General features: G+C 55.6%; 6 protein-coding genes across 6 annotated transcripts; 4 read left to right on the forward strand and 2 right to left on the reverse strand.

Annotated features, from left to right (window-relative positions):
• Positions 1-530: 530 nt before the first annotated feature.
• P170DRAFT_369119 (formin-mediated actin nucleation enhancer) lies at positions 531-3,741 on the reverse strand (the record flags this gene model as incomplete). Its single annotated transcript, XM_024844893.1, has 2 exons — positions 531-3,515; positions 3,673-3,741. 2 exons carry the CDS (start codon positions 3,739-3,741, stop codon positions 531-533), a joined length of 3,054 nt encoding a protein of 1,017 aa, XP_024699286.1.
• Positions 3,742-6,654: 2,913 nt separating this feature from the next.
• P170DRAFT_66920 (putative PAB1 binding protein (Pbp1)) lies at positions 6,655-10,197 on the forward strand. The gene is made up of 4 exons (XM_024855330.1): positions 6,655-6,986; positions 7,060-7,333; positions 7,394-9,700; positions 9,761-10,197. The coding sequence occupies exons 1-4, from the start codon at positions 6,882-6,884 to the stop codon at positions 9,976-9,978; spliced, it is 2,904 nt and encodes a 967-aa protein (XP_024699287.1). The 5' UTR covers positions 6,655-6,881; the 3' UTR covers positions 9,979-10,197.
• Positions 10,198-10,801: 604 nt separating this feature from the next.
• Positions 10,802-11,911, forward strand: P170DRAFT_441423 (uncharacterized protein). The gene has a single exon (XM_024850306.1). The coding sequence runs from the start codon at positions 11,221-11,223 to the stop codon at positions 11,728-11,730; it is 510 nt and encodes a 169-aa protein (XP_024699288.1). The 5' UTR covers positions 10,802-11,220; the 3' UTR covers positions 11,731-11,911.
• A 245-nt stretch (positions 11,912-12,156) lies between these two features.
• On the forward strand, positions 12,157-15,234 carry P170DRAFT_441424 (COPI-interacting protein CEX1). The gene is made up of 9 exons (XM_024850307.1): positions 12,157-12,371; positions 12,459-12,596; positions 12,654-12,764; positions 12,844-12,990; positions 13,047-13,420; positions 13,483-13,777; positions 13,830-14,033; positions 14,092-14,264; positions 14,332-15,234. The coding sequence occupies exons 1-9, from the start codon at positions 12,249-12,251 to the stop codon at positions 15,104-15,106; spliced, it is 2,340 nt and encodes a 779-aa protein (XP_024699289.1). The 5' UTR covers positions 12,157-12,248; the 3' UTR covers positions 15,107-15,234.
• Positions 15,235-15,424: 190 nt separating this feature from the next.
• Positions 15,425-18,324, forward strand: P170DRAFT_441425 (uncharacterized protein). Its single transcript, XM_024850308.1, has one exon. The coding sequence runs from the start codon at positions 15,752-15,754 to the stop codon at positions 17,924-17,926; it is 2,175 nt and encodes a 724-aa protein (XP_024699290.1). The 5' UTR covers positions 15,425-15,751; the 3' UTR covers positions 17,927-18,324.
• Positions 18,315-19,405, reverse strand: P170DRAFT_514280 (peptide alpha-N-acetyltransferase complex A subunit ARD1). The gene is made up of 2 exons (XM_024855195.1): positions 18,951-19,405; positions 18,315-18,856 (listed from the first exon to the last, which is right to left on the reverse strand). The coding sequence occupies exons 1-2, from the start codon at positions 19,315-19,317 to the stop codon at positions 18,465-18,467; spliced, it is 759 nt and encodes a 252-aa protein (XP_024699291.1). The 5' UTR covers positions 19,318-19,405; the 3' UTR covers positions 18,315-18,464.
• Positions 19,406-20,215: the final 810 nt, after the last annotated feature.

Genomic DNA, 20,215 nt, shown 5'->3' on the forward strand with positions numbered 1-20,215 from the left:
ATCTCTGTTGAAGGAGCTCAGAAGAATATAGTATAGAAGAAAGAATAAAACAGGGAATACGCTTCGATATCCCCCAAGTATCGTCACAAGTGTCATAATAACAGGCCACAAATCGAGGCAGGGTATCGTCAGCAATGCATGGACAATGGTTACATTTCCAGAATAGACCAGGGACAATCCCATATCTTCAAGTACCAATAGAACCAGCATTTCGCACGGGTTGTGTGCAAGCAACCGAATAAACATTAACAAAGAAGACAATGGTAGAAAAGAAGGAAGAACATGGTGAGAAAGGTGAAGAAACAACAAAGGAAAACAGGCTCAAATGACCGGCAACAATTAGTCTAGACAATGCAATGCATGAAGAGGTAAAGACCCAAACAGAAAAGAAATAAAAGGAACGGAAATGGCAGAAAAGACAGACGGGGGGCGGTTGAAGAGAAGAAAGTTTCCAAGAGATATAAAACCCACCACCCTAGAAACAATCCGGTGGAGAGCCTCGAACGTGAGTTCTCGGCGCACCCCGCGAGCTATTTGGTCTCGGGGTCTATCGCGTCGTCCTTCTTGGAGGACTCAAGATCCTTGTCGGTCTCGTCTGTCGCCTCGTGCTTCTCAGACTTGCTGCTACCGTCATCCTTCTCGGTATCCGCCTCGGCGGCCTCATTCGCCGAGGGCTGTTGTTCATCCTCGGGTTTCAAAGGCTCCGGTCCGGCCGCGTTCGTCTCGCCATCATTGTCTGCGGTGTCATCGGCGGCAGACTGTTCCTCGGGCTGCGCAGCAGCAGCCTCGGCGGCTGCTGCTTTCTCGATTTCCGCGGCGCGCGCTTGCTGCCTCTCCCAGACCTCCTTGCGGATGCGGTCGTCCTTGGCTTTGCGGAGTCGCTCGGTCTCCTCAACACCACCACTCTTCTTCAATTTGCCCTCCTCGACAAATTTGCCCAGCTCTTTCTGGAACAGCCCGATCCGCCGGGTTTCCAGCTCTTTCTGACGTGCCTTCTCGGCCCTCTCGATGGCTTCGAGGCGAGATTCGTGATTCGGCTGCAAGGCTCGCACCTCCCCAAGGACGCCGTCCTTAGCTTTCATGGGGTCCACGGCCGGGTCGATCACCACGTTTCGCGAAGTGCTGCGCAAGGTGACACCGCCCGGAGCATTGTTCTGCATCGCTTGCTGCTTAGTAGCCTGCTCAACCAGACCAAAGGTTTGAGCAGCCTTCTCCAAATCATCCTGCAGATCAGCGGCAAGATCCTCCTGCATGGTGAGCTGATCACGCTCCTCACAAACCATCTGCAACTCCTTCTCCCAGATCTTGGTCCAGATAGGCTTCTCTCGCTTAAGGAAGTCCTGCATTTTCTTGATTTCTTTGGTGACGGCGCTGATATCTTTGCTGACTCCTTCCAGCTGGCGCGGCAGAGGTCGAACCCCGCGAGTGACCACGTCTTTCCGCAGATCTTCCACCAGATCCTGCAGATCATCAACGCGCACGACGAGGCGTTCCGACTCCTCGGCAAGCTCCTTCTTCCCAGAATTGACCCGCACACGACCCGCATCACCTTCGAAGGACGGCACGGAAGCGTCGGCAGCCACGGTTTTGACGCTGCTGGCTTTGGTGCGGATGGCGCTCATGGAGCTGGCGATATCCGAAGAAAAGTTCGAGTAGGTCTGGCGCAGCACGGCGAGATCGCGGCGGAGGCTCTGGAGCTCCGCAAGCTGACTGTCACTTCCCGTTATCGGGCCCTTGCGACTGGCCCCCTCGGCAGGAGCATTGGAGACCGGCGGCGCCGCAGCGAGGCGAGCCATCTCCTTTGCGGCATCGAGTTGGCGATCCGAAACTCGCTGCATCATGGTTTCCTGGCCGTCCAAAGCACCCTTCACACCTTCGATCAAGCGGCGGACGCCACCAAACTCGTCGTCAAAGTGCTTCTTCACCTCATCCAGGATATCGACATTCAGCACGAGGACAGAACGGTCCCTGACGTCACTGAGATCCTCCAGCTCGTGGCGAACACCCGAAACTGGATCCTGGATATAGATCTCCGGAAGGTCGACACCATTATTGTGCGTGTTCCAGGCAAATTTCTCGATAAAAGCCAGCTGCAGTCGTCCAATGGTCAAGCCGGTATAGCCCTCGGGCAGCACGTACTTCTTGATTTTGCTCTTGTACTGCAAGAACAATGTCAGCTCCTTGCCTGGAGACGGTTGATCGGTGGCCAATTGAGAGGACTGAGGAGGTGTAGAGGCGGCCGTTTCAGGCTGTCGATGTTCAGCCTTTGGTGTCGTGGGAGCAGCAACGGTCTCCGCAGTGCCTTTCTCCGGCTCAAATGCATCGTCGAGCAAAGGTTCCTCGGGTGGTTGAGGCAGCTCCGGCGGCGGCCCAGCCGGAGCAGCGCCCGGACCATCCTTGCTGATGCGAGGATGAGATCGATTCTCCGCAGTGTTCTGCCCGTCAGCCGACAGTTCCACGGGCGATGCACCCCTGGAGGGGGCGCGTTCTTCTTGGATTTTGGGAACGTTAGGAGCCGACGGGGGCTGTGCGCTTTTCGCACTGGCGGCATCGTTGACGCGGTTGGTCGAGCGTTGTCTGCCATGAGCATAAGACCCCCGCAGGCGCACCGCATTCAAGGATTCCCGAACGTCGCGGCCTCGGTTGGGGACGGGGGAATTCTGGGTGGGGAGCACAGGGACTCCGTTGGAAGAAGTACCGAGGTGTTTCTGTATCTGATAAGCGGAGAATCTTCGAGAGGCACGACGCTCAAGCTCGCCACTCCTTTGCAACGCGCCGATGGCATCGTCTTGTTTCGGAGGCGGAGGAGGCGGAGGAGTGGGAAAGCCGTTGACGGGATTCGATTCGGGGGCCTTGGCAGCGGTGGTCGCCTCGGAGGGAGAGGATTGAGACAAGATCGTCTGTGCCTCTCGTCGCGACGCTTCGCGTTCGGAGTAGCTGGTGCCGCCGGGGGCAGACGGGGTGGGAGAGGCCCGAGTCATCGATGGCGGCGGGTCTTCAATCGAGCCGTTGCTTCCATACCGACGACCCGGACGTTTCGGCGACGAGACCGTCGACGCCGTTTCCTCGTAAGCCTGATTCATCGCCGCTTGTCCACTCGAGATGCTCCCCGCACTCGCCTGGCGACCCGGCAGGGTTCGCGATTCTTCTCGCTGTTGCCGAGAGCGTAGGCGAGCCTGCTTCTTCTTGAGACCGTGCAAGAGATTGATGATGATGTCGCGAATCCGCGGGAGATAGCGATCGAGACTCTGTGGTGATGCATCCTGACTGAGGGTGTCTTCGAGAATGGTGCGGAGAAGGTCGGGGACAGGACCCAGGTCTGAGGTATCGACGCCGATTGCATTGAAGGCACGACAAGCAAGGTTGAATTCATAGCCCAGCCGCACATACACGTCGGAGACCTCGTTCTCGGAGGCTTGCGTGCGGGACCATTGCGTTAGCGTTTCCAACAGTTGTTTTGTGGCGACCAGGAGATGCGTGACACTCTTTTCGATTTGAGAGATCTGCTTATCGGGCTGTGTAGAAAGACGAGAAGTTAGACCCAAAACAAAGTTACCATTGACATCAGACGGGACACATCCTGCAGGCTGGCTCGCACGCGACCGAAAGCGGTCGGGGGTTGTGACATCGTGACATATCATGGACCAGCGACTCGGGCTGAAAGGAACTTACCACGGCACTTCTAGATTGCGACCTTCCGGAACTCGAGGAACTGCGAGGTGCAGACGACTGCGAAGTCATGGCGGAATCAATACTGCTTCCGGAGCCCGAAGGAAAATGCTGGGCTGAGGGACTTCGCTGGGAGGAGCGAGAAAGGCTCGAGCCGGACTGCATGTGGGCAGGGGATTTCGGGGGTTTTTCCCTCGCTTTAAAAAGGGTAGGAATGAGCGATGGCGGGGACAACCCGGGAGGGAAGAGAAATGGCTGAGACGCAGGGAGTAAGGAAGGACGGAGCCGGGCGAGAGTCAAGAAGTGTAAGGGGAGAGAGGGAGAGAGGGAGAGAGAGGAAGGAAGAAGATGGGAAGTAAGAAGGATGATCCCGACGAGAGAAGGTTAAGCCCAGCCTCTTTTCAGGCGCCGGCGATAAGTTCGCAGTTGTTCTCGAGGTACTCGGTAGGTACCTAATAATTACTTGGGTTGACGGGTACCCGCGTAACCGGCTTACAACTCGTTCTGACCTTCACGCCTGAGGCCGCCCCCGGTCACATGTTCCGCCCGAGTCAGTAGTCCGTCTCGACGTGTTCCGGAGGCTTTCTGATGATGAGTTGATGACCAGGACGCAATCGCTTGATCCACGGTGTTCACGACTCCCTTTCTCCCGTCCTGCGCATCCCTCTCGGTTTCTGGCAACGTGGACTGAACCCTCGTGTTGAGCCCTTGGCCTGTGGAATCTAAATATAGTCGTTTTAGCGTGCCCCCGGCCCTCGAATTATTATGGGCTCTTCTTCGTCACAACTCCCGATTGTCTACGGAGTACAACGGCGAGCCTCACAAAGATCATCCTTTGTGCTCGGGTTCTGCAGCCTCTCCACCCGAAGAAATTGATCCGCTCAGTGGATGGTGCAAGCTCATGGTACTACTACCCCGTCCCGAGGACTGAGTGCCATGGAAACCATATCCTCCGGAGTACGGAGTAGTAATCACGGTATCGACCTTTTTTTCGTCCTGACCTACTCCGTATGCGTACTGCGTAGTAGTAGTACTCTTCTGTAGGAGGATCCTGCCACCCGCCCGGGCTCCATTCGACGACGATCCGTTCGACCCTCCAGGCGGTACTAAACTCCTTAGGGACCGTTCTCACCTCGTCCAGTGGGGAGGCGAAGGAAATAGGAAGTGTTTCGACGTTTCAACATGGACCAGATGTGCTGGCACTTGGATGACCGACCCTTGCTCGGTACTGGTCAGGTAGGACTACTCCGTTGGTAGCATGGTTTCCCGCCGGGATGTCAATCCCCGAATGGACGACTTTTTTTTTCTTCCCTCCTTACGAAGTAGGTACTTTGGACCGAGTACTACTCCGTGCATGAAAAACAATCGGGTCGGGTGGATCCAGGGAGGATTGATTGATGAATTGAACTTTTTAGGCTCTGAACAAGATCAAGAACGGTACGCAGGAGTCCAATGCAGCAAGGGTCCATTGACCATTTAGCATTGGCGTGCGAGGGAAGTCTTCTGTGCCTCGCTAGCCTGGGTGCTAGCTGCTGCTAAGCCATGGCCAGCGACCCAGTGGCGGATGACAGGCATGCTCCGGCTCCTCGCGCTCTAACCAGATTGGCAAGCAGATGTGCGTCGGAGGTGGAGTGAGGCGATAGGGTGCGTCTCCGTAGCGAGTGGACCACGCACACAGCTGAGAGGAAGTGGTGTGCGCAGTAAGGGCTGGAAGTTGCAAGTGGGTTGGTTGGAAATGACGGTACGGAGTATGATTCCTGACCGGCCCTGCATGATGATCAGTACTCGTATAGATGCTCAGTAGTAGAGGGCTCAGGACTGACAGAGTCGATGGTGTAGGCTGTCGAGCATCGTCGAGCCTACCTAGAGTATAGAGCGGGTCTTCAGCGGGCAGCCGCCAATGGAACCATGGAAAGCCTCAGGCTCCCCTCCGTCCCGGGCGGCCATCATCCCTACGCAGATTCACCTTCACCCCAAACATCTTTCTCCCTCCCTTCTGGAGCTCCCCCCTCCTCCTCCTCTAACCCACCCCCGCCGAAATCATTTCTCTGGTCATTCTATTTGACTGTATTTTTGGACGGCTTCACATCCCCTATTCTTAATTCGATCCTCATTCGACCCCCGCCGCTGTGTCTGGATCCTCGTTCTCGGCCAGTCTGCTCGCCCTCCTTCCTTCCCCTCTTCCTGCGCTTCTCCCATTTCGAGGTCCCGTGACCGGTCCAGTGCGGCTTTCTGGTTTCGTGATTGCTGCTTTTCGCATCTTCCAATCTTCCTGTTGCTTTCCCTCCCGGGATCCCTCTTTTTTGATTGGATTCAAACCTTTTTTTCTCTTTTCTTTTCTTTTTCCTGTCGCGATCCCCCCCTTCCTCTCGTCACTTCCCCAGCCCTCCCCGCCCGTTTCTCCGTCCCCCTCTCCCTAGCTCATTATCGCCGCGTTCTTTGAGGACGCTGTCGGTGCGCCGTGGCTCTGTGCCTACTTTCGACTCTCATCATTCCATCTTGCCCTATCGCTTTGTGTCGTGTGTAATTCCACGACCGGAGTGAGTGTCCCCGTCGGACAATCCAAGCCAGATGGCTTCTACCGCCAACTCCATGTCAGCTGCCAACAGTGCGTCTGGCAATACCGGCAATGCATCCGTCCAGAATTCGAGCGCGAGACCCTCGCTGAGGCCCAGCGCCAGCACCAAGGCATCAGACGGCAGTCGACGACAGTCGGGCAGTCCTCTCGATGGAGGTCAGAGGTACGTTGTATTGTGAAGTTCATTCGTCGCCTTCCTTGACTGCCCTATTTATTTGCTCTTGCCTCTCAACTTTCACCGCCTCTTCCCTGGCAAGAGCGTCGCTGGGAAATCCCCTTACCTTTTTTTTTCTTTGCTGCTAGTGAGGCGTGATCGATCCTTCCAATTGGCTATGTGGTTCCCTTTTCTATGTGTGGTCTTTTTCTGCTACCTTTTTTTTTTCTCATGTGCCTGCCCTTGTTCCTTCAAACAATCCTCTGTGCGTCTCGGAGCTTCATGCTTCCGGCTTTACATTTTCACATGGGCCAATCGGATTGTCGTGCCATCTAAACCGCAGCACTGCATCATTGCCTTGAATGCACTAGAACTAACTCTCGCTTCTTTCCACGCAGGCGCAGTAACTCCCAGCGGGCGTGGACCCAGGGCACAAATCCGATTACCCAGAGATCCTCCTACGCGCAGCAAAACGGAAATATGTCTCAGAAACAATCGCCGTCCCCCAGACCGACTCCAAAGGAATCGAACACGCCCGACAACCATGCACATGACCGCCTCGTTTTCTTGGTTACCAGCTTCATTGTAAGCCTGGATTCTTCCCTCTTCTTTCTTGAAGCATATGTTGCTTGTCGGTAGAATGCTTATCGTTTGCTAGGGCCTGACCGCGACGATCACCACGAAGAACGGAGATAAATTCTCGGGAATCTTTTCATCCTCATCTCTTGAACCGACTGAATCTTCCTTTGCCCTCAAGATGGTGCAGCGGCAACAAAAGCAAGAGCAACAACGAGCAAACGGAGTGAGTGAAACGGCAAGCCCGTACATGGGAACAGCACCCGATCACACGGTGTCGTTTGACATTCGAGATGTGGTAGACATCTCGGTTGCCAATGTCTCCACCGCCGAAGTCATTGCGAAGCCCTCCAATGGTTAGTAGCTATTTATTCTTGTCCACTCTGAGCTACGTGTATATTAACCATATTGTTTAGGGGCCTCGAGCGGATTTCGAACCGATGCCGATATCTCCGGAAACCTTGCCATGCGCGAGCGGACTCTGAAACGATGGGAACCCGCCGCAGACACGGACGTCGACTTGTCGCTGGAAGGCACATCGGCGTCGGCGGGCTGGGATCAATTCGAAGCCAACGCCCGACTCTTTGGTGCCACCAGTAGTTACGATGAGAACATCTATACCACTCGGATTGATCGATCCGACCCGACCTATAGGCAGAAAGAGCAAGCTGCCGCTCGTATTGCTCGCGAGATTGAGGGCGCAGACACGGATAATGCTCACATGCGGGAGGAACGAGGGCTGACCACGGCCGAGGGCGGTGATGAGGAAGACAAGTATAGCGGCGTTCGTCGTGATGAAAAGAACTTCCCCCCTTTGGTGTCGGGACAGCCAAACAAGTATACTCCGCCTGCCCGCCGGCAAGCTGCGGCGCAATCTGCGGCCGCCAGCGGGCCCCCAGCCGCCGCGCCGCCCAAGGAACCTGCTAAACCGCAGGCGCAGCCCGCCGCCCCAGCTGCTCCAACGAGTGCTGCCACCGACGCAGAACAGAAACCGGCTCCCGGCAAGTCTTCGCCGGCTGCCAGCGCTGCTCCGAAGCGTGCCGCCGCTGAGAATGCTTCTGCGAACGTGGAAACGGAAGTGCTGGACCATTTCCGTCAGTTTGCCAACACGGAGAAAATGAAGATGCAGGAACGCCGCCGGAACCAAGCTTCGCATGACCGGAATATCAAACTGAACGAGTTGATGAAATTCTCGCAGAACTTCAAGCTTGGCACGCCGGTCCCCAAGGATTTGATCCCGATTCTTGCCAAGGACCCTCAGAAGCAGGAACAGATCGTCCAGCGGGCTCAGCAGCAGCATGTGAGCGATAAGCCCGCATCCAAATCCCCTCCCGCGACCGCCAGCACCGAGCAGAAGCCCGCCGGTCGTGGTTCAGGTCCCGCCCGCTACGACAGTGGAACGGCGCCCGCCGCGTCGAACGATCGACCGGCCTACCCTCGCGGCCGTCAGATGTATCCCCCGGCCGGTCCGCACGCCGGTCCCGGTGGACGCCTGCCACATCAAGCCATGCAACAGGGCCGCCAGGCGACTGGCATGCTGGGCCACCGCCTTGCCGACAACCTCCAGCAGCGAAAGGGGGCTGCCATGGGACCGGTGCCGGCGCCTCTGCCCATCAACGATGCCCGTTTACCCCCGACTGGGCCGGCCGCCGACCAACCCAGCGTCACCAGCCCGAACAAGACGCAGACCCCGACCTCCGCCGCGTCGACCAAGTTCAATGTCCGGGCCTTGGAGTTCAAGCCCAACCCCGCCGCCAGCACATTCACGCCCGGTGCCTCGTCGAACTCTTCGCCGTTTGTTCCCGGTCGTTCCATGTCCCGCGCCACCAGCCCGTCGGCCTTCTTTGGCGGGAAGAAGCTACGGCCTCTCGCTGAGCGTCCGTCTCTCAAGGACCATTTCAACCCCATCAAACGGATGAGGAAAGAAAGCACCGAGCAGGCGGACAAGGACTATGCCTTTAATGGTGGAATTCCCCCGGCCTACAAAACCCTCCCCACATGGGACGTCGCCCCCGGGAACGCAGAAAAGAAGCATGATCAGATGTTCAAAGCGCCCGTCGTCTCCCCGCAGAACCGCTCGGCATCGAACCCTCAGGTTCCTCAGCAGCCACAGATGCCGTTCCAATTCCCGCAGTCGACGCCGGGTATGCCCCCTACCTCGGGCCCACCTCACGGTCCTCATTTGCATCCGCAGCAGCATCACGGATCTGGCCCGCCTCATTTTGATGACCCTCACCGGATGCAGATGTCTGCGTCGACCTCGCAAATCTTCCCCTCCCCCCGCCTTCAGCCCGGCTATCCGTCTCCCATGGCGCCGCATGCCCAGCTTGCATTCGGTCAGCCAGTGCCGCAATTCTACCAAACTCCCCCGCAGCCGGCTCCCGTCAGACACTATCCCGGGACTCCTCAGTTTATGAACCCGCAAGCCGCTATGGGTGGTGCCCCTATGATGGTCCAGCAACCCTCCAGTGGACCCTACATGGGTGTCCCGCAAGGCATGGCGCCTTACACGCCCCAAATGCAAATGTATTCTCCTAACCCGAGCCACGCATACCCGCAACATGCCCCCCCTCAGCCGCACAGCGGCTATCCGAGCCCGAGTCGGGGCGCTCCTATGATGATGCATCAGAATTCGCAACCTGGCCAGCCTCCGCAGCCGGTCATGTTTATGTCTCCCGGTCAACATGGACAGCCGGTGTATCCCGGCCAGCAGCCCGGACACAGTATGTTGCAGTGATTTAACGAGAGCCATATTTTCCCCCACCGTTGCTAATAATCGCCAGTGCCGCCGGTTCGAGGAAATTATCCTCAACAGCAACAGCAACAGCCCCATTTCCAATCTAGCCCTCACCAAGCGCATCATTACCCGCCTCATCAGCATCGCACTCCCAGCAATGGCTATAATCAAATCCCTCAGATTCCACCTCAGGCTGCCTCCCAAGCCCCACCCTCCGTTGCCTCTGGTCCACCGGCTCCGGAGGCTGCCGATGAGGCGAAATGAAAACCACATCCCGGGCCTCCATAGTGCGCCAGACGCTCCCGTTCATCGGCCTCGACATCAAACGGGCCACGGCCATCGCAACCGAAATGAATTTTGTCTTGGAAGCACTGTGAAGCAATGGGCCCCCTATGCTCTGTTCCTCAGCGGCAGCAACTCCAGTCTCACTTTCGCTTCCCAATGCACGTATCTGTTTTTGGGAGGACTTTATGTATTGGATGTTTGCGACTACGCTGGTTTGTACAGTGAGGAACTTCCTGTTCTGCGAACTCCCTGTGCTGCTGCTGCTGATCCGGCATTTGATAATCCAACTGGTGAGTGATTTGTCGCCAATATCATCCCAGGGGGAGGATATGCAGACGGGGGTTAACCAGCTTTAGACTGCGTACTCTCCCATTTGCCCTATCGTTTTATCGAGTGTTCCCATCAGATTAGGAGTGTATGGGATCGGGGGTCAATTCCTCAACGTGTCACAAATCACTAGACTGGCCGTCCGAGCTGCGCTATCGATGTTTTTGCAGACCATATCCCGGTGATCTTATTGACCTTGACCTTGCTATATTATACACAAATCCAAGGGGTCTATGGGATGGCTCCCATGAAGGGACTCACCACCAAATTACAATAGCTCCGTCCACGTCTGTGAAATGGTATATGCCACCATGTTTGGGGAGATTCTTTGATACTTTTGCTTCATTTATGCTTTTTTCTTTCTCGTGTATTTCTTTTGACGTGCGATGGGTTTACTAGGGTAAAGAAGTTTTCCGGCAAAGGGCGCAGGGAGGTAGTGGCTGACTCGCTTGGAGCAACTGACCGTTTGATGTCAACGGAAGGCTAGTCGCAGCTCCTTTCGCCGAGGAATTCTCAGGGCCTCACGGGAGATGGTCTACGTCCCTCGAAAGAGATGGGCGTTATGCAGTTAGCAGAGATGATTAGTTGCTAGTGGATGGAGAGCAAAGGAATGCACTATCTCAAAATTCAGCATAGTCAAGTAATCTAGCAAAAGAGCGTCGTAAGTCGTGTAGCGAAACTACCAAGAATGCAGCGAGATGGACAACAATATCCCGATTGCTGGACAGGGGGCTGGAGTATCTGTTTCCGGGAATTGATTAGCAGCAAGAACTCGCTGTTCGGGGGTTCTTTGGGAAGAACCAGCATCTCCTCAGGTCTTTTCAGTTTTCATTTTGGTCGTCATCCAACCAAGACGCACGTCGCAGCCGCGGTACTATGCAGCACCCATCTCAAATGCCAGCCGTCGAGAAGCCCAGTCCAGAATGGCCGATTCCACAGGCGTCCTACCAAACGCAAGACGAAGCTCGACTCCCGACACCAACCTCCAATCCCCTCCGCACATCCATTCCATCCGCAGTGAAATCCAACTCCCACGGATGTTTGCCACAGCCATTAGTTTCTGAAATTCCTCATAGAGACAAAGCGGACCAGAAACCCCAAATTGTGGCGCGTGTGGACCGCATGGCCCTTGATATACACATGTCTTCCCAAGGTTTATCACGCCGAGAGTCTCGCGACGAAGAACCCTCGTGCCTTTTACTCAAGCCATGCGCCTGCCTAGGTTGGAGTGGAAAAGACGACGGAAATAACGGAGAATTTGAGACGGACTTCGCGAGCGAAGGCCACGACCCCGATCGACGGTATGGATGCGGGATTCAGACAATTCTGGACGGGGTGGTTCTCTTCGGTCTGGCTGGACAGGAAGTCCCTTCGGCTTTGGATGCGACGTGTCGTCTTGGATAGCGCGGTCTGACCTTTTACCAGATTCACATCATAGGAGACGCGTTTTGCGTTTGCGGTGTATTGGGGGTGGGAGTAGGTTTGGAGCAGGACGGAAGCCAGGACAGCTGTAGCTCACCTTTTGCGCATCGGAGCTGGAGAGGAACCCTCATTCAAACATTCAGAATGGAGGACGAGATTTGGTATGTTTGGAGGTGAGAAGGAGAGAGACAGAAAGACAGAGGAACAGAGAGAGAGAGAGAGAAGGTGAGGGCCGACGGCGCTAAGCCGCATTGGGGGCGGGGTACCACGGGCGGCGCCAGGAGACTCGAGAGCGCCATCCAGACAGACTCTCGCCGTGACATACTCCGATAGCCCATCCCGCGGCAAACTTGGGGGCGGACTGTTTCTCTCGGTCTTTTCGCTGTCTTACCAACTCGTGTCCCTTCACTCCTCTCCGGTGTTTTCTTTCCAAGCCGATTCCCGCCCGGAGCGCTGCTTAACTGTTCCCCGTCCCTCGATCACCCCCGTCTCCAGCGCCCATGGACTTCCTCAAATCCGCCGTCGCGTCCGCTATCGCCAAAGGCAGTTCGTTCCCATATTCGCTCGGCGACAGAGTCGACATCTCCGATTCGATATGGACCCTTCACAATGCCACGAAACGGGTACGCAGATCTCCCTTTCCAATTACAACCCCGGGATTGGCACATGAAACGAAGCTAATGCGATGATCGGGTCTTTGCGCCGTGCAGGAGGACGGTTCGTCGTGTAGCATTTTCACCTTCGACATCGCCGCCAACAAGTCGCGTCTGCCCCTGGCCAAGAATGCGGTGCGCAAATCGCGAACGCTGCGACACCCGGGCGTCATCAAAGTTCTGGACACGATTGAGGTACGGGATTGGCAGACGGTCTAGCTAGGCCCCGAACCCATGACTTACACGATCTAGACAGAGTCGAATATTTATATCGTGACCGAACGTGTCGTTCCGCTGTCCTGGCATGTCAAGCGGAGGAGCCTGAGCGAGGAAATCTCCAAATGGGGTTTACATACCGTGGCGGTACGTGGATGATCTCCTTCCCCCTGGTCTATGGACTTCGGTGGGAATTCGCCAGCTTATCAGTTTGGATTCGAAATAGTCTACCCTGAAGTTTATCAACGAGGACGCTGCGTCCGTCCACGGCGTCGTGAGAGCGTCGTCTGTGTATGCCAGCGAAAGTGGCGAGTGGAAGCTAGGCGGTTTCGATGTCTTGAGCTCCATGAATGATGAAGAGGCGGTCATATATGTGAGTCTACTGTCCAGGGGACCTCTCGTGGTGCGGCTTCGCTGATTCCTATCCAGACGTACGGAAGTCTCGTACCAGATGCCGCTCGTTATACGCCTCCGGAGGTCGTCAAAGGTGGATGGGATGTCATCAAACGTCACCCGTTAACAGCTATCGATGCCTATGGACTGGGCATTCTCGTATATGAGGTTTTCAATGGCAACTTCACCGGAGGGGACCAAGTAGGCAAAACGACTAATATCCCACCGACTATGCACCAAAGCTACAAGCGACTGTGCACGGCCAATCCAAAGCTACGACTCAGCCCAGCGCATTTTGTCGAACAAGGAAAGAAATCCGGCGGCTTCTTCCAAACCCCTTTGATCCGGTTGACCGATGATATTGAGAGTTTGGGACTAAAGACGGAAACGGAACGGGAGGAATTCATCAAGTATGGACTCGGTTTTTTTTTTCTCCCGCTGAAGCCGATGGCATGGATGCTGATTGAGATAGTGAACTCGATAATCTTTCTGATGATTTCCCCGAAGACTTCTTCATCAAGAAGGTGCTTCCAGAGCTGTTGAAGTCGGTCGAATTCGGCGGTGGCGGTCCCAAAGTCTTGAGTGCACTGCTGAAGATCGGAGCGAAGTTGTCTCAGGATGAGTACAACTCCAAACTGACGCCGGTCATTGTTCGGCTGTTTGGGAATCCCGATCGAGCACTGCGGGTGTGTCTACTGGACAACTTGCCATTGATGATTGACAACCTCCCCCAGAAGATCGTCAACGACAAGATCTTCCCGCAAATAGTGTGTTCTAGGTGAACTACTCCTTTTACAATCTATGCTAACGAGTTTCCAGACGTCTGGATTCACCGACATTGCTCCGGTAGTCCGAGAGCAGACGGTCAAAGCCGTGTTGGTGATTATTGTCAAGCTGAGTGACCGGACTATCAACGGCGAGCTGCTGAAATTCCTGGCTCGGACTGCCAATGACGAACAGCCCGGCATCCGTACGAATACCACCATCTGCCTTGGCAAAATCGCAAAGAACCTGGGTCAAGGCGTAAGTCAACGCTTTCAAAGACGGCAACGGTTGACGCGATGCTAACTGAATCTTCTAGTCGAGGAGCAAGGTCCTCATCGCCGCCTTCACAAGATCTCTTCGGGATCCCTTCCTCCATGCGCGCAATGCCGGCTTGCTCGCCTTGGGTGCAACGATTGAATTCTTCACCGACGAGGATTGTGCGGGCAAGGTTCTTCCTGCTTTGTGCCCCTCCCTTCTAGATAAAGAAAAGTAAGCTCCCTCCCTTCGTTTCCAATCAATTTCCACGTCCCGCTCTTCTCACACGATGGCTCGGTAGATTTGTTCGGGACCAGGCGAACAAGACATTCGATCTATACCTGCAGCGCATTCGGAAAGTCGGCAGCAACATGGCCGACACGGCGCTGCCGCCGTCATCGTCTAGCCCTGACACCACCAAAGATGCCGCTCGTATCGGAACGTCAAATGACAAATCCTGGGCTGGATGGGCGATTTCTTCCTTCACAAATAAGATCACGACGGCCAACGGCGAAATCCAACCCACGGCGAACGGGGCCAAACCGGTGGAGGCTGAACCCGCTCGGTCCGCATCTGTACCTCGTGTCACGAAGCCATCTCCCTTGGCGAAGGAGACCTTACGACCGGCGGCTCAGCCATTGAATCGGTCTCTGTCGGAGCAACCGGCCCCGATCGCTCAAGAGGAAGACGAACCGGATGACGTCTACGATGCTTGGGGTGCCATAGACGACGACGACGATGATCAGGGACAATCGAAAGACGACGATCCGTTCAGTCCTGCCACAACCACCGCCTCGTCCACCAGCTTCGCCCCGGCGGCGCCCAAATCAGCGCCCGTACCTTACGATGACGGAGGGGAGCCGGACTTTGCCGGCTGGCTTGCTGCACAGTCCAAGACCAAGAAACCACTGCCTAAGGGTTTGAACAAGCCAGCGTCGAACACGTCGGTTTCCCGAACGACCAGTCGGAGTAGCTCCAGTAAACCGAAGACGGTCACCGCAGCACCTGCAAAGAAGATTGATACCAAGCCGAAGGACGAGGATGTGGACGATGGATGGGGGGATGCGTGGGATTAACGGCTATAATTGTTTAATTTACATTCGCATTGCATTGTCAATGGTCAACCTTGCTGGAGCAGGGCAGGGAGTTGGGGGAGGAGTGGAAAGGGCGTACATAATAGCAATGATAGACAGAGACTTAATGAATACCTGGCCCGCAGTGACCACCGCCGCGGACGACGAGGTACCGCGCAAGTAGCGGTCCCGAAAATAGGGCTGAAAGAGGGCGCTGCGCCTTATGGAGGGCCGCAGCCAATCAGGGGCGGGCAGCCCCGTGATCACCGTCGAATCTCGTGCGGCGTCGACGTCCAACTTCGCTTCCTCTCCATCGCCGTCCTCTTCGACCCCCTTATCCCACCATCCCCCCTCGCTCAGCGTCGATGCCATCCGTGGTGTCGTTCGTGCATGTTTCTTGATCGACGTCAGGGTGGAGACCTCAGCAGCTATACTACCGCCACCCTTCGACATAATCTTGCTGCCTTCCTCCCGCGTCAGCCAACTGCGTTGGTGCGTCTTGCTCCGGACCGCCTGCATACGACCTAGTCATTTCATGCGCGATGGATGACCGTTGACAATCCCCTAAAGTCGCCCGTCACTCTTGTCGCCTCTGCCTGAAACATCTGTCATTCCCCACGCTGTGCTCGTCACCGACGGCTTCCCGCCATGGAGCCCGAGGACGAGGCTCCTCCTCCGCCGTACTCCGCCGTCGACCCGTTGGTCTCGTCGGCCAACAATAACAACTCCAACAACAACCCCAACATTCGGATTGCCGCCGCTCACTCGGAGGTGAATCGTGTCCGCCTTCGTCTTCGCGGGGGAGACGCTCCCCTCTCAGATACCGCATCAAGTGATGGCTCCAGTTCCGCACTGGCGCTTACAGCTCCCTCTCCGCTATTACCTGTGAATTTCACCTCCGCCGCCGCTTACTTCGTCGACCGGCCACCACCCGCCTCTGACGATGGAAGGCCTGTCCAAGAACATCAAATAACGATCTACCCTCGAAGTCAATCGAAAGATTTTCCCCGTCGCCCCCGATGTTGGGGAGCCCGACCGGAGGACATCACCCAGCAGGACTGGGACATGTTCCTCCGACACTTGTTCCCCCCGCACCTGGGACTGGCGTCTTCCTCCGGTCAGCTACCACGCCAAGTGAGGGCCGAAATTCAGCGAGACCGCAAGGACCGACCGCAAGAGACGGACGAACAGCGGCGGATGCGAATCGCGGCGGTGATCACAGAATGGAACCAATACTTTTTCGAACTCCGGGCCACCCGCATCGTATTTGCCTACGTGACAAACCCTCAAAATGCCCCTCCCTCGCCTCTGTGCCCTAGATGCTACCCCGCAGCCACAAGGGTTTCGCAGGAAAACCGGTTGATCCAAGGTCCCGAGGCCGGTCGCGGCCGTCTTGCCCGGCCCAGCTTGCCGCCGGCTGCTGCGCGGCAACAGGTTGTGTCGTCGCAGACTGGCCAGCACTACCCTCCGACACCCGTCTATAACTACCCGAATCCGCCCATGAGCCAGCCCCCGTATAGCCCGTACGGTGCACAGCCCTACTTTAACACTCCCGCTCCTCAACCGCCTCGTGCCTATCCCTACCCCCCGCCGCAGGCTCCATTGCCTTATCAGCAGCAATATCAGTGGGGGTATAATGGTCGACCTTATGCCCCAATGCCGCAAGATTCCGGCTCCAAAGGCGGGGCGTTTGGATGGTTTGCTTCCCTGGCGTCCCAGGCGCAAAAGTATGGCGAACGTATCACGGAACAGGCCCAGCAGTACGGGGATCAGATCAGTGCCCATGCCCAGCATTACGGCCGGCAGGTCGAGGAGCAAGCCATGGCTCATGGACGTTGGTTTGAAGAACAGGCGGGCTTGTCTGGTCAAAAGCCGGATGATCGGTACAATGGTAGCATGGTCCATCGGCCCCGTGGCGGTGCCGGCGAGTGGGCTGCCGCGGATCCCCGCACGCAGGCTGCGTATTATCCGAACACCGGCTATGTCTATCCCTACAGCACCGTGAGCAGTCCGGCCGAGCCGGTTGCCGCACCCGCACTTCCGCAACGTCCTCGGCGGGTATCGACTTGCTCTACCTCGTCGGACTCGTCCTTGACATCCATCGATTCCCTGTCGACCACGTCGGAACTGAGTTCGTCCGACCTTGCGACAGTCCGGGCACAGCTCCTTTCCCTCGATGACCACCACGATCGGGACCTACACGAAGCCGCTGTCGGCCTTCGCCGGCAGCTTGCCGTTCTCCAGGACTCTCGCCGCCAGACGCGCCAGTCTGGACGGGGCCATTGGCGCAATGGCTGGGGTCAGCAAGCGCAACAAGGCTACGGACGCGGCGGTTGGGGACGTTGGGAACCGCCGCAACAGCATCAGCGCAGCTGGGCGGAGAAACGCGCTCTGAAGGAGGAGACGAAGGCGACCCGAAAGGCGTTCCGGGATGTGCTGCGTCGTGCCAGGGACGAACACCGCGAGCAAAGACGTCTCAAGCGCAATCGAGTACGGCAGGAACAGCGAGTTCGACAGATCGAAGCCCCTCCGTCCGAGCCTCCCCTGGAGCAGCGTTTGCAGAACCTGGAACTGAACCACACCAACCGCGAGAGTCGCTCCACAGTTCAATCATTCTGTCCGTCGCCCACCCGGTCGCTCGTGTCGGAGGTCAGTGAGATCAGCTCTATTAGCACGCCGAGCTCAGTATCGTCCCGGCGCAGTAACAACCAGGCGCACTCTGGTAAACCAGAACCACCCGCCAGCAAATCAGATCCGAAAGGAACGGGCAAGAAACCGGACGAGGCGGAGAAACCGTCGGATACGAGCAAGCCTAGCTCATAACAATCCGAATCTGACATTGCAGTGCGTCCAAGATAAGTTGGAACCGATCGACCATAGATTTCAAGAATTCTTCTTATGGATATGATAATAACGACAAACATCAGCGGTGTTTTATTGATTGCGCGTGGAGATTTCGTGGGAAGCCACCTTACTTTCTTTGTATTATGTTTGGTTAATTGAGCCTACCATCTTGCCGGAGCTGGTTGGGTTGGGTCGAAAGATTTCAGGTTTTTTTTCTCTCTTTTTTCTTGTCATTGGGGTTTTAAAATCGCATTGAGGAAGGATACTGGCGATCAATGGGTTCATGAGGTTATGACTGTTAATTTTTGATTCTTTTTACTTCATATCTTGCACAAGTCCTGTCTAGAGACATTTATACAGAATCTATCCATTCCAGACCGTCTGTCTATAGAGGATTTGAAGTTTTTAAAGGTGTATATATATCTCATGATGTCGTAAAAAAAGAGACATAATAGAAGAGGGTAGGGAGAGTGAGAGTGAGAGTGAGAAAGAGGGTTAAGATTCCTTTTTTTACCCTTTAAGATCCCGCCGTCTGAGCCTGCGATTCGTTCTTCTCAACCAAATCACCGACGCCGAGGCCCCGACCGACCTTCACCTTAACCATCTTCTCCTTCTCCTTCTCAGACTCTTTCTTGCCCAGCTCGCCGACGTCGTCGCCCTCGTCCGCATCCTTCTCGTCGCTCTGATGGCGCAACCGATCCTGGCGCTCGACCTCCTTCCAGTCCATCCACATATTCGTCAGGTCCATGCGCATCGCGTAGGCGTCCTCCCCGTCGGCGTAGTACTTGCTCTCGACGTTCTCGACCTGGAATCCCAGCGTATCGCGGTACAAGCGGAGGGCGGCGTTGTTTGAAACACGGACGTGCAGGGAGACGTAGTGGGCGCGGTGCGACTCCGCCATGGCGCGTTCTAATACAATCAAATTAGCCATCCACACAGGATCAACCCGTCAAGTGACACAAAAACGAGAAAGGAGGGAAAAAGGGAAACAGATAAAACATACGGCTCATCCTCATCAGTCTCTCCGCAATGCCCAATCTCCGATGCGTCCTCATCACACTCAGACTGGTGATATGCCCATGCTGCATGCCGTCCGTCGGCTCCTCCTCCATCTTGGCCAGCACGTACCCCACCACCTTGGGGTATGCCTCTCCAGAGCCCGCGGCGCCGGCGCCGTGGCCGGCGCGCTTCGAGTAGCCGTTCTTGGGACGCACGACGGCCACGAAGCTCAGCTGGGGCCAGGTCAGGGCATGGTAGAGGTAGTATTTCAGGAAGTAGTTCTCGGGCAGGTTGGTGATGTTGCAGGTCTGGATGGAGGGGAGGAGGTCGATGTACGAGGGGTACGAGGATAGAGGAACGATGTCGACCATTTTGAAGGGTTTTTCTGGGCGGATGGTCCCCTGGAGGTTGCGTGGGATTTCTATCGAGAGGGGGATTGAATTGAGGTGGATAAGAGAGTGGGTGGACGAGAGAGAGAGAAGAGCGGAAGGTGGTGCAGTTCCGTCGACTCGCCGATCCCGTCAGGTGCGCGCGCTAACCCCGATCGGGATGTGCCCTATTCAGTTTCTCCGAGTATAGATTGCCTTGGAGGAGTAAGTATCTCGACTGCATTTCTTTCCAGTCCTCTATTTAGTGAATGTGTTTGAATTCTTGGCGAGAGATGCATTGATCGCAATGATTCATATGCACAATCCTCCAGAAGGCGAGTGCAGGGGCATTTCAGGATCTACTTGGTCAGGGTAGGGACAGCTACTGTAGCTAGTTTGATGTTATATTTCTAAGTACCTTCTTGCCTATAGAGTTGAATATAATAATCATATGGTCCTGGTTCTACCTATTGAGATACAGGGACAGATAATTGCCTTAGCTAGGGCTTTTGGTCTAGTCGTCTACATGCTTATACTACTGGTGGTACTGGATATGGCTATAGTAGTTGAATAGGAGAATCATCGAATTGCTAGAGTCTCTGTGTTCCTATAGAGGCTTACATGATCAATGATCGAGTACCCAGATTTGTCTCACTTCTGCTCATTCCTCGAGTCCATCAATTGTTCTCTGGCGGAAGGCTGCCACGTGATGCTGCTTGTTTTTGTCTTGGATGCAACGCCCCGGAATTCTCTACCCAACAACACATCTCCTGGACCATGTCATTCATCGTCAATATCCGTATCTGCCTCTTCTAACTGATTAATTTGGCAGAAGTTGCAGGCTACTGCCATGGACAATTCTGCAAGCTGAATTCAAGATGTCTACTGCCTTTGGGTGGAA

Source organism: Aspergillus steynii (assembly GCF_002849105.1).
Source record: "Aspergillus steynii IBT 23096 chromosome Unknown P170scaffold_10, whole genome shotgun sequence".
Classification (NCBI taxonomy): domain Eukaryota; kingdom Fungi; phylum Ascomycota; class Eurotiomycetes; order Eurotiales; family Aspergillaceae; genus Aspergillus; species Aspergillus steynii.

Excerpts from the sequence above, each read along its gene's own strand:
- P170DRAFT_66920 (XM_024855330.1), top strand. The coding sequence starts at position 6,882 with ATGTCTCAGAAACAATCGCCGTCCCCCAGACCGACTCCAAAGGAATCG. Across the intron at positions 6,987-7,059 it reads TCTTGGTTACCAGCTTCATT|GGCCTGACCGCGACGATCAC; the intron begins GTAAGCCTGGAT and ends ATCGTTTGCTAG. Across the intron at positions 9,701-9,760 it reads CGGCCAGCAGCCCGGACACA|TGCCGCCGGTTCGAGGAAAT; the intron begins GTATGTTGCAGT and ends AATAATCGCCAG.
- P170DRAFT_514280 (XM_024855195.1), bottom strand. The coding sequence starts at position 19,317 with ATGGTCGACATCGTTCCTCTATCCTCGTACCCCTCGTACATCGACCTC. Across the intron at positions 18,857-18,950 it reads GAGACTGATGAGGATGAGCC|AACGCGCCATGGCGGAGTCG; the intron begins GTATGTTTTATC and ends TGATTGTATTAG.
- P170DRAFT_441425 (XM_024850308.1), top strand. The coding sequence starts at position 15,752 with ATGGAGCCCGAGGACGAGGCTCCTCCTCCGCCGTACTCCGCCGTCGAC.
- P170DRAFT_441424 (XM_024850307.1), top strand. The coding sequence starts at position 12,249 with ATGGACTTCCTCAAATCCGCCGTCGCGTCCGCTATCGCCAAAGGCAGT. Across the intron at positions 12,372-12,458 it reads TTCACAATGCCACGAAACGG|GAGGACGGTTCGTCGTGTAG; the intron begins GTACGCAGATCT and ends TGCGCCGTGCAG. Across the intron at positions 14,265-14,331 it reads TCCCTTCTAGATAAAGAAAA|ATTTGTTCGGGACCAGGCGA; the intron begins GTAAGCTCCCTC and ends ATGGCTCGGTAG.
- P170DRAFT_441423 (XM_024850306.1), top strand. The coding sequence starts at position 11,221 with ATGCCAGCCGTCGAGAAGCCCAGTCCAGAATGGCCGATTCCACAGGCG.